The 17212-nt window shown below is 35.7% G+C and overlaps 1 protein-coding gene across 3 annotated transcripts in view; it reads right to left on the bottom strand.

Annotated features, from left to right (window-relative positions):
- Window positions 1-17212, bottom strand: part of LOC128211071 (uncharacterized) — a 220030-nt gene that overhangs the window by 150091 nt on the left and 52727 nt on the right. For all 3 annotated transcript variants that reach the window (XM_052915480.1, XM_052915478.1, XM_052915479.1), the window contains exons 39-53: window positions 17088-17188; window positions 16259-16308; window positions 14541-14676; window positions 11820-11934; window positions 11252-11357; window positions 10795-10940; window positions 9976-10114; window positions 8479-8651; window positions 8209-8308; window positions 6875-7038; window positions 4941-5097; window positions 4377-4522; window positions 3978-4062; window positions 3107-3270; window positions 2642-2747 (exon numbers count right to left, since the gene is read on the bottom strand). In XM_052915480.1, coding sequence (XP_052771440.1) covers window positions 2642-2747; window positions 3107-3270; window positions 3978-4062; window positions 4377-4522; window positions 4941-5097; window positions 6875-7038; window positions 8209-8308; window positions 8479-8651; window positions 9976-10114; window positions 10795-10940; window positions 11252-11357; window positions 11820-11934; window positions 14541-14676; window positions 16259-16308; window positions 17088-17188 — 1888 coding nt within the window. The remainder of the gene's footprint in view (window positions 1-2641; window positions 2748-3106; window positions 3271-3977; window positions 4063-4376; window positions 4523-4940; window positions 5098-6874; window positions 7039-8208; window positions 8309-8478; window positions 8652-9975; window positions 10115-10794; window positions 10941-11251; window positions 11358-11819; window positions 11935-14540; window positions 14677-16258; window positions 16309-17087; window positions 17189-17212) is intronic.

Raw genomic sequence — 17212 nt, 5'->3', positions numbered from 1 at the left:
ATTACGCGACTGAGAATAAACCACAATATTGAGTGAAATAGAATTTAGTGGTATTCATTACGCCACTGAGGATAAACCACAGTATTGAGTGGAATAGTATTGAGTGGAATTCATTACCCGACTGAGGATAAACCACAGTATTATGTGGAATTCATTACGCAACTGAGGATAAACCACAGTATTGAGTGGAATTCATTACCCGACTGAGGATAAACCACAGTATTGAGTGGAATAGTATTGAGTGGAATTCATTACCCGACTGAGGATAAACCACAGTATTGTGTGGAATTCATTACGCAACTGAGGATAAACCACAGTATTGAGTGGAATTCATTACCCGACTGAGGATAAACCACAGTATTGTGTGGAATTCATTACGCAACTGAGAATAAACCACAGTATTCGAGTGGAATTCATTACGCGACTGAGGATAAACCACAGTATTGAGAGGAATTCATTATGCAACTGAGGATAAACCACAGTATTCGAGTGGAATTCATTACGCGACTGAGGATAAACCACAGTATTGAGTGGAATTCATTACGCGACTGAGGATAAACCACAGTATTGAGTGAAATTTATTACGCGACTGAGGATAAACCACAGTATCGAGTGGAATTCATTACGCGACTGAGGATAAACCACAGTATCGAGTGGAATTCATTAAGCGACTGAGGATAAACCACAGTATTGAGTTGAATTCATTACGCGACTGAGGATAAACCACAGTATTGAGTGAAATTCATTACGCGACTGAGGATAAACCACAGTATCGAGTGGAATTCATTACGCGACTGAGGATAAACCACAGTATCGAGTGGAATTCATTAAGCGACTGCGGTTAAACCACAGTATCGAGTGGAATTCATTACGCGACTGAGGATAAACCACAGTATCGAGTGGAATTCATTACGCAACTGCGGATAAACCACAGTATCGAGTGGAATTCATTACGCCACTGCGGATAAACCACAGTATCGAGTGGAATTCATTACGCGACTGAGGATAAACCACAGTATCGAGTGGAATTCATTATTACGCGACTGAGGATAAACCACAGTATCGAGTGGAATTCATTAAGCGACTGCGGATAAACCACAGTATCGAGTGAAATTCATTACGCGACTGAGGATAAACCACAGTATCGAGTGGAATTCATTAAGCGACTGCGGATAAACCACAGTATCGAGTGGAATTCATTACGCGACTGAGGATAAACCACAGTATCGAGTGGAATTCATTAAGCGACTGCGGATAAACCACAGTATCGAGTGAAATTCATTACGCGACTGAGGATAAACCACAGTATCGAGTGGAATTCATTACGCAACTGAGGATAAACCACAGTATCGAGTGGAATTCATTACGCGACTGAGGATAAACCACAGTATCGAGTGGAATTCATTAAGCGACTGCGGATAAACCACAGTATCGAGTGGAATTCACTACGCAACTGAGGATAAACCACAGTATCGAGTGGAATTCATTACGCAACTGAGGATAAACCACAGTATCGAGTGGAATTCACTATGCAACTGAGGATAAACCACAGTATTGAGTGGAATTCATTAAGCGACTGAGGATAAACCACAGTATCGAGTGGAATTCACTATGCAACTGAGGATAAACCACAGTATCGAGTGGAATTCATTAAGTGACTGAGGATAAACCACAGTATCGAGTGGAATTCATTATGCCACTGAGGATAAACCACAGTATTGAATGAAATTCATTACGCGACTGAGGATAAACCAAAGTATTGAGTGAAATAGTATTTAGTGGAATTCATTACGCAACTGAGGATAAACCACAGTATTGAGTGGAATTCATTATGCAACTGAGGATAAACCACAGTATTCGAGTGGAATTCATTACGCAACTGAGGATAAACCACAGTATTCGAGTGGAATTCATTACGCAACTGAGGATAAACCACAGTATTGAGTTGAATTCATTACGCAACTGAGGATAAACCAAAGTATTGAGTGGAATTCATTATGCAACTGAGGATAAACCACAGTATTGAATGAAATTCATTACGCGACTGAGCATACAACTCAGTATTGAGTGGATTTTATTATGCAAGTGAGCATAAAACACAATCTTGAGTAATGTTTTGGGACTTAAGTGAGTCTTATATGTACATATTATTGGCTTCATTCACTGTGTATGTCCCTTATTTATTCCACACAATCAAATTAGCTATGCATTTCTTAGATTCAATTTAGACCAATATTGAATATGGCACATGGGGCCATCTCATATTTGATATGTTGGCTGAAATCTGACCAAGATATTATTTTAGTTGGCACTTTGCAAGAGAACAGCACACATGATAAAAAAATGGTACATAATTATAAACAAGGTTATTTTTGGTATATTGGTTGTAATTGAGAATAGAATGTAGTAAAATTTCCAATCATTCATTTTAGCTTTATTGTGGAGACAGCTATAAGCTTATATGAGTCATGCTTGAGTGTGTTTTCTTGGAAGAAAACGGTACTGGTGTCCTATTTGTGAGGTCAGGAGGAAGATTCCTTGACAGGGCTTGAACCAGTGGCCTCTTGGGTGAGAGGTGGACCCCTTAACCACTACACCATTCTCAAACTATGTTAAATGTAAATGTAAAAAGTAAACTAACCTGCAGTTTTCTGTAATGTTATAGGCAAAGTCCCCACACATAATTCGGCCTAGCGTGTCTAGTCTGTCCACATCAGTGCAGAGGTCTATAGGCTTGAGGTCTTCAACTGAAACGTTCATGGTTGTCATGGCGATATTATCAAACAATGCTTGAATTTACAAAAGATAAAAATGCAAGAAATGAAAATTGACAATTCACCTGCAACATATGGTCAACGAATAGAGTTTAAATATCAAATGACCAATCAGAAACTCAAAATTAGGACAGTGACTTAAGATGGGAAATATAGTCAAGATGCTTTATGAGTATCGATCCAGGAACTTCCCAGGTATAGGAGGGAGGTTTCTAGAACAAGCAGTATACATAAGATTTTGCACAAAGCATATGCAACACTGTCCAAATGGAGGCTAATAAGTTCGTGGAATCACATGATGCTAAATTTGTACCAAGCACTATCTATTATACCTGGACATTGCTGTATGATATTGACAAAGCCCTCCAATCCCATGACCTCATTTCTTGACTGAGCCTCCTCGAGCATTGATATGAGAAAGTTTGTTAAAACCGTGCGAGGCAAGCATTCCATCTGTAGAGTAGATGTCATACACTGGATGGTAAGCTCAGCGACCCTAAAAAGAGAGTATATGAAAATTTTATACAAGAAAAATATCATATCTCATCTGTACGTTTCAACTGTCTAGGAGGGGGGGGGGGGCATCTCAAAAAAAATATTTAAGCAAGAGTTATCAGCCTCGCTACATAAATATATGTGCATATTGTTGTTAAGTACATGATTGTGTACTAGACTTCATAGGTAATCTTGATTCGTTTTTTTACCCAAAGCAGCAGGACTTCAAAAATGACAATATGAAGTAAATGGCAATTCTAGCAGGTTGTATTCCCACGACTTAAAATTGAGACAAAACAAGACATTTTATGTTATAAGCACAAGATCTACAAAATAAATCAAATATCATGCAAAAGCATATCTAAAATCATTTTATTGGTAGAAAAGAATACTGGTCTGCTTTGGTACATGACTGATTTGTGTTCAGGACAAACAAAAGGCATAATACCACCATGCAATATTTTGAAATAAAGCACTTCCTTTCTTACATTCTGAGAGCATTTTAGGAATGATTATTTCTTAAATAAAATAACAAAATCTAAAGAAATATTCAATTAATTTGCCAATTTTGTGAAAATTTGACAAAGCAATTGACATTTTATCATATGTTTTCCTGCGGAAAGATAGATAGAGATTTTATCATATATTGCGATCTGTAACTCTGAAACAAACAATCTCTACACATACAGTTTTACTTAAGGCACTTACATGCAAACATTTTGGTAGTTGTTGGCTTTCATCAGAAGCTCAATGTCCAGGCAGCGGTCAATATTTGCAGTACTCAAACATACATCTGAAAAAGATATCAATACAAATGAACTCCGGTACATTATGCCTGTTAAAATCAATGTTAACAATAAAAAATAACTGAAATCTGAAATGTCATATGTTAATGTAAATATGACTTTGTTTCCTCAATTCAAAAGTCTGATGTCAAAATAAATCTAAAACTATTTAAGAATTCATTAACTAACACATACATGTATGTATTCATGGTATAATAGTATAACTTCAAAAGTATTTCATAGCCACTGCGACAAACAATAAAAAGCTCAAATGCTTCCAACAATCTAAACTTTTAGTTTTATTATTTTGTCTCAAACCAACCATCAAAGCAGCTGGACGTATTAGACTGGACGGGTAAATACTGGGCAGGCAGAGCTTCTGTGATTTCACGGTACTCGACACTTGTGCAATTCTGCATGTAATGTGCAGACACTCTCTTGACACACTGTTCGATTAAACGCAGGTATCTGAAATTTGGCATTGAAAACTAATAACAATTTAGAAGTTTGTAGTGGAGTTACAGAAAAACAACAGTCTATATATAAATCTAAAAAGAGACAAAATTTAAATTTACACTAGTTAAGTATCTTATGTGTTTAGTTGCAACATTTATACTAAGGTTTGACATTGACTCTATGCCAACAATAAGCAATCCCAAGCTAGCTCTTCACGATTAGGCTATATACACACCAAGTGTATTCACTATTGATAAATCCTAACTCAAGATATTGGTCAAAAACCATTTTCCTATATTTTCAAGATATTGAGTTATTGCATAAAGGTGACGATTAATTTATTATTATGTTTATGGGAAAATCTTGTATGGTTTGAGCTACCGTATGACTCTTCTAAACCTTATGTTTAGTCTAAAAAGTTATGTCATACCTGCAGTTGAGTAAATGAACATCAGCGCCAGCACTGTCTCTCCGCAGAACTTCATAGTAATATCGGAAATGCTCGTACAGTTGGCTTCCGCACCAGATACGACCAAGCTCATGTATATCTGTGTAGTTAGAGTCGCATAGGCTTTCCGTGTTGTACTCTGAAGAGGATTAAAATATGACAACTTAAACCAAAGACTGATATATTTCATCCTGTTCACTTCCACACCAGAACCTCCACGCAGTTGGAATCAAATGTTTCTAGTGTTATGCGCTGAAGAGATGAGGGATCAACACCAATATAAACCCAGTAAGACTGACCATTTCTTACAAGTTCATGTCAATGTTAGACCAAGTGACCAGTGGGTCTTATCTTAAAACATTTACTGGTACACAAAAATAATCCTTAAAGCATCTACATTTTAACCATAAAACCGTTTTCATGAAACAAGTCTGATTCTCATTTCCGTGTGTACTTCAGACTTTAAAATTTAGTTCACAACAGCCTATAACAGAGGTAACAGGTTTTTAATAATTGTTTAAATCTGCATAATAAAGAAATTTGATGCAAAATTCCATTCTCTTCCTGTGTTTTTTGCTTTAAAATATGCTGAAAATAGGGTTTTGTGCACGTAGCCTTGTTTGAACGAAATTGTGAATAAAATGTTTGTTTACATTCTAATTTCAGAGTTTCTGGTTTTTCTTTGACTATTTCCTAATCTGTAGTATACTGTCCCGGGTTATTGTAGTCATATGCTAATTGATTGACAAACCAAACTTTAACTAGAAATGTGTCCATAGGACACGGATGCCCCCACTTCGATTTTTTGTCACAGAAAATAAGCCATAATGATTATTCAGGATAATCTGAGGGCCCTAACTCCTAAATGATTAAAGCGATTTCCATGGCTATCGAACTTGATCAAGATATTATGGTCACAAACATGTGTTAAAAGTTTGGTGAGGATTGGACAAACAGTTTTCAAGAATTAGATCGGAAACAATCTTCGGGACGTATTTTTCAAGTCTTTTTTTGCAAATAAAGGGCCATAACTCCTAAATGACAAAAGCGATTTCCATGGCTATCGAACTTGATCAAGATATTATGGTCACAATCATGTATTTTTTTTTTTTTCTCATTTATTTTTCAACATATAGCATATTAACATGATGCATCAAGAACATATGTATATATATATGCTTAAACATTTCTATGTTGTGTAAAAAAGCATTTTTTATCATACACACACGCGCTCCCCCCACACGCACACGCACGCGCACGCACACGCACACGCACACACACACACACACACACACACACACACATACACACACACACACACACAGTGATGTCCCTGTTAATGTTTATAAAATTTAGTTTATTTATTTGAGGAAAAGAAACAATGATTTGATATGCGTTGTTTAGGCTAGATGTGTCTGTCTTGTATCTTAGTTGTTTAGACTATTGAGTACTTCCCATTTTTTTATGTGGGTTTCAAACTTATCATTGTTTAATGCTATTTGCTCTTCTATTTTGATTCTTAATTTCACAATCATGTATGTAAAGTTTGGTGAGGATTGGACACATACTTTTCAAGAATTAGATTGGAAACATATATTTTTGAAGTATTTTTGGCAAAAAAGGGCCGTAACTCCTAAATGACTAAAGCGATTTCCATGACTATCGAACTTGATCAAGATATTATGGTCACAAACATGTGTTTAAAGTTTGGTGAGGATTGGACAAACGGTTTTCAAGAATTAGATCGGAAACAATCTTCGGGACGTACGTACGTACGTACGTACGTACGTACGTACGGACAAGGGCAACCCTATATGCCGCCACTTTGTGGGGGCATAAAAATATCATCATTTAATAGTGACCTTTACAAGGCTTGCCAATGTCCAGTAAGCAATAAATCAGTATTTAACAATTACCTGCACACTTCTGAAGATGTTCCAAGGTCAGTTCAGGCCTTATGGGCTGCACAATGTCCAGGAAACCCTGGCTTCTCACAAAGGTAAGGACTGCATCAGCGGAACTTGGTTTGTTCCAAGCTTTGACATGACCCTCCAGACACAATTTGACAGACTGTATGTTCCTGCAGATGGATGGTTGGGTTGAGTCAAGGCTAGAGGTGGGGTTGAGTTGCATTGGGGTTTGATGGTGGACATGAATTTAGTTGTGGTATGAAGGCTGGGTAAGGTTGAGCTGAGTTGTTTTTAAATGGTTGTTTAGTTGTTTGAGTTAATTTCTGTTGGAGTTAGGTTATTTAAGTCTGGGTTAGAAGATGGTTTGAGTAAAGTTTGGGTAAGATGGTGTCACCTTTACAAGGCTTGCCAATGTCCAGTATGCAATAAATCAGTAAAATCAGTATTTAACAATTACCTGCCCACTTCTGAAGATGTTCCACCATCAAACCCCAATGCAACTCGAATGAGATCAGATGGTGGAGTTGTCATGAGTTGGTGTTAGATTGTTGGGTTGAGTTAAGTTTGGGTTACATGGTGGGTTGAGACGAGGTTAGATGATAGGGTTGATTTAGTTGGGGTTAGAAGGTTGGCTTTGGTTAAGTTGGAGCTAGAGTTTAGTTGCAGTTAGAAGGTGGGACTGTGTTGAGTTAAGTTCAGAAGGTTGGGTTAGTTTGAGTTGGGGTAAGATGGTGTGATTGAGTTAAGTTGCTGTTAGATGGTGAGTTAAGTTTGGGTATAATGGTGGGTTTGAGTTATGTTTGGGTAAAATGGTGGGGTTGAGTTTAGTAGGGGTTAGAAAGTGGGTTTCAGCAGGTAGTTGGTGTTAGAAATGTTTATGAATCCAAGGATAGAGGATTGTAAAAAGACTACAACATTCATACAAATGTAATATTGTTGCTACAGGTCTACTTTTATTTCCCTTGGTGTTATTGACAATACATTATCTTGTTTTAAAAACAATCAAATTTAGAAATATATGTGAGACTCACACAGCTTTGCCAAAATGTTCATGACCACATTTCTGGTCGGTGTACTCAGAAATAACATCATGAAACCAATAGCTTTTGGCGTGATTTTTAGATAACATACAATATAATATCACTTTAAATTGTAGCATTAAATCATAGGAATAATTTGTTTGTTTCAGTGATATATGAATTTTATCTCATCTGAAAAAAACAAAAGGTAAATATTTTCACTTATGTCAAAGTTTACCTTGGGGCTGTGCAACTGACATAAAATTAATATCTCACTGAAACAAACAATCCTCTTCTACGTAATGATTGCAGACAACGTACCAGCATAGGTCTTCCTCGGATGAGTTGCGAAGTATGAACAACTCCATACCACATTTTGCTCTTGTATGGTACTGCATGTTAGGCACCAGGAAGAACTCACCTTAACAAACAAAAGGTACATGTCATAGAGTTCCTAGTTTCAAGTGCCTTACAAGCAGAAATAAATGTTCGAAAGTTTTTCTCCAGTCAATGAAGAGGTCATATTTTCACTTATTTGGGCATTAAATGGGCTTTTAATGCTAGATATGAAATGCACAAGTTTAAACTCACAAGTCTCAAGGTTGACAGACTTCCCTTTGAACAAGTCGTTCTGGTGTTTGATAAGGGCCGTCACCATGAAATTACGACTCGGGTTTCCCTCGGGGCACATCGCCGTGTCACTGCTGTTCCTGTACATACGCACCAGCTCCGTCAGCGTACAGTTGAACAGGGGGTCTACAAAGCTGGAATATAAAACAGTATGTAGAATTTTAACTATTTCCTAAGTGAGTGGTGAGCGGTATGTAGAATCTTAACTATTTCCTAAGTGAACGGTATGTAGAATCTTAACTATTTCCTAAGTGAGCGGTATGTTGAATTTTAACTATTTCCTAAGTGAGCGATATGTAGAATCTTAACTATTTCCTAAGTGAACGGTATGTAGAATCTTAACTATTTCCTAAGTGAGCGGTATGTTGAATCTTAATTATTTCCTAAGTGAACGGTATGTAGAATCTTAACTATTTCCTAAGTGAGCGGTATGTAGAATCTTAACTATTTCCTAAGTGAACGGTATGTAGAATCTTAACTATTTCCTTAGTGAGCGGTATGTAGAATTTTAACTATTTCCTAAGTGAGTGGTATGTAGAATCTTAACTATTTCCTAAGTGAACGGTATGTAGAATCTTAACTATTTCCTAAGTGAGTGGTATGTAGAATCTTAACTATTTCCTAAGTGAATATTTCTCATTCATAGACACTCCTGTACGGGCTCCCTCTCCATACAGTTATACAAGAAGTTAAAATATTTCAATTGGGGCATATGACACTGTTGTTAGCTTTTCCTAACATATATGCATTAGATCAGTCTGCACAGGGACTCTACACAGAGGGTCTAGAAATAGAAAGCACAGACACTCTAAATGGTGTACAATATTCTTGTTTTGAACTGATAGCTGACGTAATAAATTTTTAATATTTTGAACCGGAATAGTTTCATCAAATTCTAATTCAATTGTCCCTTATATAATATTCTTGTTTTGAACTGATAGCTGACCTAATAAATTTTCATATTTTGAACCAGAATAGTTTCATTAAATTCAATTCTCCCTTGAAATGCAAGTGATGTTTGTTAGGGGTCACTAAGCCAGGCAAGTGGGTTCCCTACTGATACTTGTGTTTTCCCTTCCACACAAGATCTCATTCATGCTAGACAATGTGAGGACTCAAGCGGTTTCAACACCATGCTTTAAAATCATCACAAAAGGAGTCAGTGTTTACGCTCATGTCTTCGACAATGGGATCTCTGAAAGGATTCTGATTTGATAATCAAAACAGCCTTTGACAAAGACAACCACTTAATTTCCATGAAGTCACGCCTGGTTTCTTTCAATGTGCTTTTTTAGTGGTTCGCTGTGCACACATGCTATTAGAGACATTTGCACCAGACACTAATAAAGTTACTCAAATTATTTATTTTTAGTTCACTTAACAATTAATTTGGTATTGTTTACCAGTTAAGTTCAGCAATATAAAAAATAACTATTCTTTCATTTAACTTTTACAAACCTGCAAGGCTCCTTGGAGTTGGAGATGGCCTGCATATGTTCCCTGCACGCTATTGTTGCTGCAATTTTCATGTTCGTTAGATCGTGACAGGGCCGTTCAATGTCAACTGGTTCAATCGGTTCAAACCGGTAATTGTTGCCTAAAAATAAGGAAATATCAAAGTCTTGATTAAGGATTCTAATGGAGGTTGGTAACTGGTTGCATCACCCACTGAGTGATCATTGCGGAAAATGTATCTGATTTCAATAATACTAGCAGTTAAGTTTATACCGGTTCTTGTTTATTTCAATCACTCCCAAGTCATTTTCCTGGGAGGACACATAGAGTACTGTGTCAAGTTTTTGAAAGGGTAAGAGAGAGTTCGATCATTACAGTGGTAGGGATCGAACCCACAACTCACTGAGTGTGAGGTGGACCCCTTCCCACTAGACCACTCTAACTTTGAGATTGTATTTAAGCCATAATCAATTTAGTACAGAAACTAAGTTAATATATCATCATACTCAAATCCTATTCAAGCTAATTCAAACAGTTCTCTACAATCATTCGCAACTTGAACCTTTTGTTAACAATCGCCACATTTGTGAATCTAAGAGGAGTAGGCGACAAGTCCATTCAACTTTCCAAACTAATCACTCAGAATTTTCATACAACGATATTCTTCACTCAAATTATTTTAATATCTTGAACAGTTCTTTAGTTATGCACAAGGTTTAAGGTTCAAATTTCTGAGCAACACCAAAACCAAAGGTAACAAATATTAAGGTACGAAGGTTATCATAATAATTCATTTTTTTAACAGCTAAAATTAACAATTACCTGAGACACAATTTTTGACTTCCTGCTTCAGTTGAAGAGACCCAAGACCCAAGTCTTCTAGAGTCTTCCTCATGGTGTTAGCGGGACACGACCTATTGTCATGCTTATAGCCAATCATCACACAGTCTAGCAGTAGCCGGTAACCGCTGTACAGTAGATAAGAAGAATGAAAACAATGCTGGTCACCATCAGTTAATATATTATATTTGTGGCTTGTTAAATGAAACAGTGCCCAACCTCCTTGATATAAATATTCATTAATGTCATTGAGAGACATGAACATAGACTTGTATTAGACATATTTTTTTGATAAACAAACATGACTTTTAAATGCAGACTGCAATGACATTGTTGCTATGGCAATTAATGTACACTTTTATTTTCTTTGAAATCAAGAAAAGCTAATATTGAGACAGAAAATGAAGTTGACTAAACATCAACAAAGTTGATGACTTACGTGCATCGAGCCTCAATGTTGGAAGTTATTTGCGTGTAAGAAAGGACTGTTTGACACTGGACGCTTTGTGCCCGTTTAGCAATTTCACCCAAATCTCGACATGGATCTGAAAAGTGGCAAATACATTGTACTAACAATCTAAACAAATCATTTGTTTATTTTTACCTATTCATATAATTATTGTGACAAAGGCACTAAGCTAATATGTATAATATATCATTTAGAATCTGCCTTGAGACCTCATATAATACACAGTTTTCATTCAGTTACAAACATATTTCAAGTTGCAAGTTTAATAAAAATGTGTTTAATATGACATCAAGTGTCCATATTAATGCATACTGTAAAAGTGAAAGGGGCATATAATTCAGTATTGATTGAAGCTAGGCTAATGGTTATTTTGAGCACTATACTTGTGCATTTATTGCTAACTGTCTATGTTCAAGTTTCATTGAAATCTCATCCTTAGTTTTTAAGTCAAGAAATCATAAAATAAGTGTAATAAGTCGAAAGTGTTATATATTAAGAATTTAGAGAAAATGGCACGAATAGTGAACTTTATACTAACCTTCCTTCACCTTGACTGCGGTCTCTTTTGGAGGCTCTAAATTCCTGAAGTATGTAGAATTCTTGATTTTTTCTGTGAAATCTTCTTGCAAAACCTTTAATAGCGTTCTTGTCACCTATACAACAAAATCACAACATTTTAAAGGAATTTTATCATGTACTTCTTTCTAGCAAAATTTTGTTCAGCATTATGTTTATTTTTCTTCATGTTTAAACATCAGACAGTTACTCATACAAACCTGACTCAACAGAAATTTGTATATTCAGGCTAAAAGCTGCGCTCTCACAGATTTACCACTTTTTACAACTTTTTTTTTTTTGTTTTGGGCAAATTTTTGTGTAAATATCTGCAAACCAATGATATAACATTGCTGACAAAAACTCAGATCTTAGACTTTCATATTTCCGTTCGAAAACTAATGTATTATGGCTTAAACCGTTACCAACGGTTTAAGAAAAATGCATAAAACATCAATTTTTGAACTGAGATATAAGAATCTACGATCTAATTTTTTGTCAGGAGTTGTATATAACTGGTTTCCATGGATTTTCGCAAAAATTGGTTCGTTCAAAACAAAAAATAAACAAGAGCTGTCACAGTATGTGACGAATGCCCCCGAATGTGACATTGACCTACGAACAAGGTCAGTACATGAAAAGTTGATCTTGCCTTTACGTGTCAAATACATATGGCAAGTTATTTTAAATTGCCTCTGAACATAAAAAAATACCACCCATACTTGACAACCTACACTGTTATGTCCTTATATTCAGAATTCCCTTGTGAATAAACACTTAGTGTATTTTTCACCTTAGAGGTAGGGACATGGGTCTTGCACACGGCACGTCGTCTTCGTATGTGGAACACATGTAGCAAGTGATTTTAAAATCTGTCCATACAAGGGAAAGTAACAGCCTGGACACGACAACCTATACTCTATGTCCTTATATGCAGCACTCCATTGTGAATAAACACTAAGTGTGACCTTGACCTTTGAGGCAGGGACACGGGTCTTGCACGCAACCATCGTCTTGGTATGTGGAACCCATGTTGCAAGTTATTTTAAAATCTGTCCATACAAGAGAAAGTTACAGCCCGGACACGACAACCTATACTCTATGTCCTTATATGCAGCACTCCATTGTGAATAAACACTAAGTGTGACCTTGACCTTTGAAGTAGGGACACAGGTATTGCACGCAACACGTCGTCTTGGTATGTGGAACACATGTGGCAAGTTATTTTAAGATCTGTCCATACAAGAGAAAGTTACAGCCCGGACACAACAACCTATACTCGATGTCCTTATATGCAGCACTCCATTGTGAATAACCACTAAGTGTGACCTTGACCTTTGAGGTAGGGACACGGGTTTTGCATGCGACACGTCGTCTTGGTATGTTGAACACATGTGGCAAGTTATTTTAAATCTGTCCATACAAGGGAAAGTTACAGCCCGGACACGACAACCTATACTCTATGTCCTTATATGCAGCGCTCCATTGTGAATAAACAATAAGTGTGACCCTGACCTTTGAGGTAGGGACACGGGTCTTGCACGCGACATGTCGTCTTGGTATGTGGAACACATGTGGCAAGTTATTTTAAAATCTGTCCATACAAGAGAAAGTTACAGCCCGGACACGACAACCTATACTCTATGTCCTTATATGCAGCACTTCATTGTGAATAAACACTAAGTGTGACCTTGACCTTTGAGGTAGGGACACGGGTCTTGCAAGCGACACGTCGTCTTGGTATGTGGAACACATGTGGCAAGTTATTTTAAAAACTGTCCATACAAGGGAAAGTTACAGACGGATGGACGGACAGAGGGTGCGATTTTAATATGCCCACCTTTGGGGGCATAAAAATTGTCAAACGTTAAATCTGTGAGAGTGCAGCTTTAAACAAGTGTAAGATAACAGTAGGTCACATGGCAGAGTTCTTCCACACATGCATGATGAAAACAGCTAGTTACTTATGTACAAAAGTAGTTCCAGATATGCACAAACTAGAAATAGTTACTTAAATGTCTAATAGTATTCAAGCAATGTTTTTTTCAAACAAGATGGCATTTCTGCTACATTTTAAACAAACATGAACACAATATCCAGTGTGTATAAACCACATGATAAATTGCTTCATAAATGCTACATCAGATGGCAACATTATGCTCCAAATAAAGGCTTTAAAAAAGATACCTTCACTATAATCCTTCACCATTTATATGAAACATAGCGCAGTCATAGCTACTTACAGAGGCCTGCCTTTGGCCTTTTACCAGAGTTTGATTGAGAGTTTAGTTACTTATAACACTTCAACAAACCTTTTCACAATATGGCCATCTGACGTAGCACTGTCAAAACATTATTTTGGAAACAGATTGAGCGGCATAGACTGCCCTTTGTTTCATTTAAAATGATGTTGTTAAAGAAACGTTATCTTGTTTTAAATGTTTATTTTAAGCAAAATGTTGCCTTCTGACATAACATATTATGATGTATTTATCATATGTGATATACATACACTGATATCCCTTATATCAACCTTGGTTTATGGTTTATTTGCTTGCTACAAGGATTTTGTTCACAATTTTACATACAAAAATCATATCAAATCATATTTTCAGATAAAAGACGGCACATAGGTGAAACAAGCTGTATGTATTGTCAAAAATGGATTATGTTATTTAGTCTAGTTTCAAAATAGCAATCTGACCTTGGCCTTGATCTGTTGTTCAAGGTCAATCAGTGCGTCCACATCTGCTGGTTCTTGGTTGCCACCATCTGTGACATTGATAGCAACTTCAATCTTGATATATTTCACAATGAAGACCACCATCACACTGCCCTCTCTGAAAAAAATTAAAATTCGCTTCCCGTCATTCTCAGTACACTAGAACTATGACGCTGTGTGTACAACAGAGGTAAGATTTATCATTGTCAAACCTCTGATGAATAAGAATGACTTGCAAATTGCTCACCTAAAATTATCTTAAATCAGTATATAAGAACATAGATTTGCTAATTATTTTCCATAAAATCACCTTTTTTCTTCATACCATGCGTACTCTATTAGACAGGCCTTAAGCATGATATATTTATCTCCCTGAGTTTTAATCATATATTGAAAATTCTTTTAATATAATAATGGTTTTGTGTAACCCATACTTGTATATAGGGTAGCAAGTTTTACAATGACATCAGCATGTGAGCTGTTATCAAAATGGTAGCCATCAAAATTTACAAATGAATTTGGTGATTGTTTGAATAAGGTTAAGTCTAGCATAGATTTAGTCCCAGAATTAGACTAAATACATACAGAACATAAACCTGCGCTTATCTTGGGCAATGGCGCTGTGATTCTGAAAATGACTTTGATAACTCACACATGACAATTAACAACACACTACTCAATATTAATATTTGAATATTTTTAGGCCAAACAAATTTACTTTGTTTGTCAAATTGACCACTCTTATTTTTCAGACAATGCAAAAACTTCTTTCTTTATTTTTCAATATTTGCTTTTCATGTGAAAACCAGAACAAATAAATACAGAAAAGACTTTCTTGTTCAGACATGTTTCATCAAATAACGCAAATACATGTTACTATTATTGTTTTTGAATCTCTGACAACTTCTAGAAGACTAAATGGCAATATAAAATGAATACTTTTTCGGTATTTATCATTAAACTAAGACAAGTTTTTTAAAAATTTCAGAATTACCATTCTCTTTATCATTTTTGATTTGACCTCCCCTTGCTCCTGTTTTTAATCAAAATGGACTAAATGTTTATTGATGTCGCATGAAACTTGGCCAGATGATCTGCATAAAAATCTGACAAAACAAAGATTAGCAAAAGCAGTAACTTGTTTCTCTCAAACTATGTACTATCTTAATACGTATCTTCCTGCTAATTCATGAAAAAAACTGTTTAATACAGAAGCGACGCTGCTGTTAATGTTACTCAATTACATTTCTACATGAATCTTCATTTTACCTTTACTTATGTTTTCTATCATCAGAAATGAAAAATCACAAATCAACCAAAATCGTTTCTTAACCAATAAAATTAAATAACCAGTTGACACACACAAAAATTAAGGTCATTTCAGGTCAAAACATAGATATAAGAATAATGGCCATCTATTAAATGCGCAATTTGTATGATTGCTTTTTTTTAAAATGATTATTTCTGAGAATTTTTAACTTAAAAGAGTTTCATTGGTCAGTTGTGGCATAGTATATTTGAATATGCAAATTAAACTTTGAGTTTAATTTCTGATGTTCACTTAATATATAAATGAGATTCTTGAACTTACACTTATAAGATGGCCCCATCATTCACAAAAGTACTTTAAATTAATAATCCATCTGACAGTTAATTATTGGTTACAAATGTGGACTTGAGTAAATTTGTGGACTACTCACGATATTCCTGTTACAGTGACACTTTCAATGCTTGGGTCTGAATCAATCAGCTGAAAGAGAGGGAATTAATTGTAAATATAGAGAATAGGAAATAAAAAATCAAGAATGCAAGCCAGCAGATGCCAATATTTATCTGTTATAAAAATCAAAACAGAGATACATGTAATAATATGTGTTCCAATGCACTGCACTTTTCCTCAATAAGGTTTATCTGTATATTATATAAAGTAAGTTTGAAAACATTACCTCAAAAACATTTGGAGTTATTCTCCAGACAAAATTTAAGTAAAACAAGCACCCATGATGAAAAAGCCTATTTCTGTAAAAATGAAGGACAGGGCATAGCTACTGTGCACTGAATTTTGCCTCATTGCTACATGTCTATAATATTCATTTAAATCCCTCAATTACTGTTAACTTATGGTCCAGACAGGCACCTTCCTTATTCATGCAAACAGTTAAAGTGGAAAGGGGAGATAACAATGTATGAGGGTGTAATTATGGTTTTTGCATACTGCACTGTTTCATTGAAATCTGGTCAGTTACTAAATTTTGAACAAGAGTGTGACAGAAAAAGCAGTGACTTTATGCTCTCCCTTTACTGCTAATAATGTCAAAAACAACAGGCCTTTGACAATACTTTAGTTCAGAACTTTTCAAAAAGCAGAGAAGCTAAAACATATTTTTTTTTTAATTGTGCTGTGTGATCTTTGTTAAGAATAGAAAATGTGGTTTCTTTAGGATCACTTTTAATTAGCACTAAACTGATAATGTTGTTAATGTAATTTAAATCTGTAAGCCTAGTTGTTCAAAAAGCATCATAACATACAGCAGTTTGGAAGTCAGAGGCATAGTTCTGGAATGTTTCAGATGTTGTGTCATTCAGGGCCGGGTCGTATGTCTGGTTGAATGTAACCTCACCGTCAACATCTGAAAAAATTAACGAGCTTAATT

Source organism: Mya arenaria, chromosome 12 (genome assembly GCF_026914265.1).
Source record: "Mya arenaria isolate MELC-2E11 chromosome 12, ASM2691426v1".
In the NCBI taxonomy this organism is placed as follows: Eukaryota; Metazoa; Mollusca; class Bivalvia; order Myida; family Myidae; genus Mya; species Mya arenaria.
This window is presented reverse-complemented; position numbering and strand designations above follow the sequence as displayed.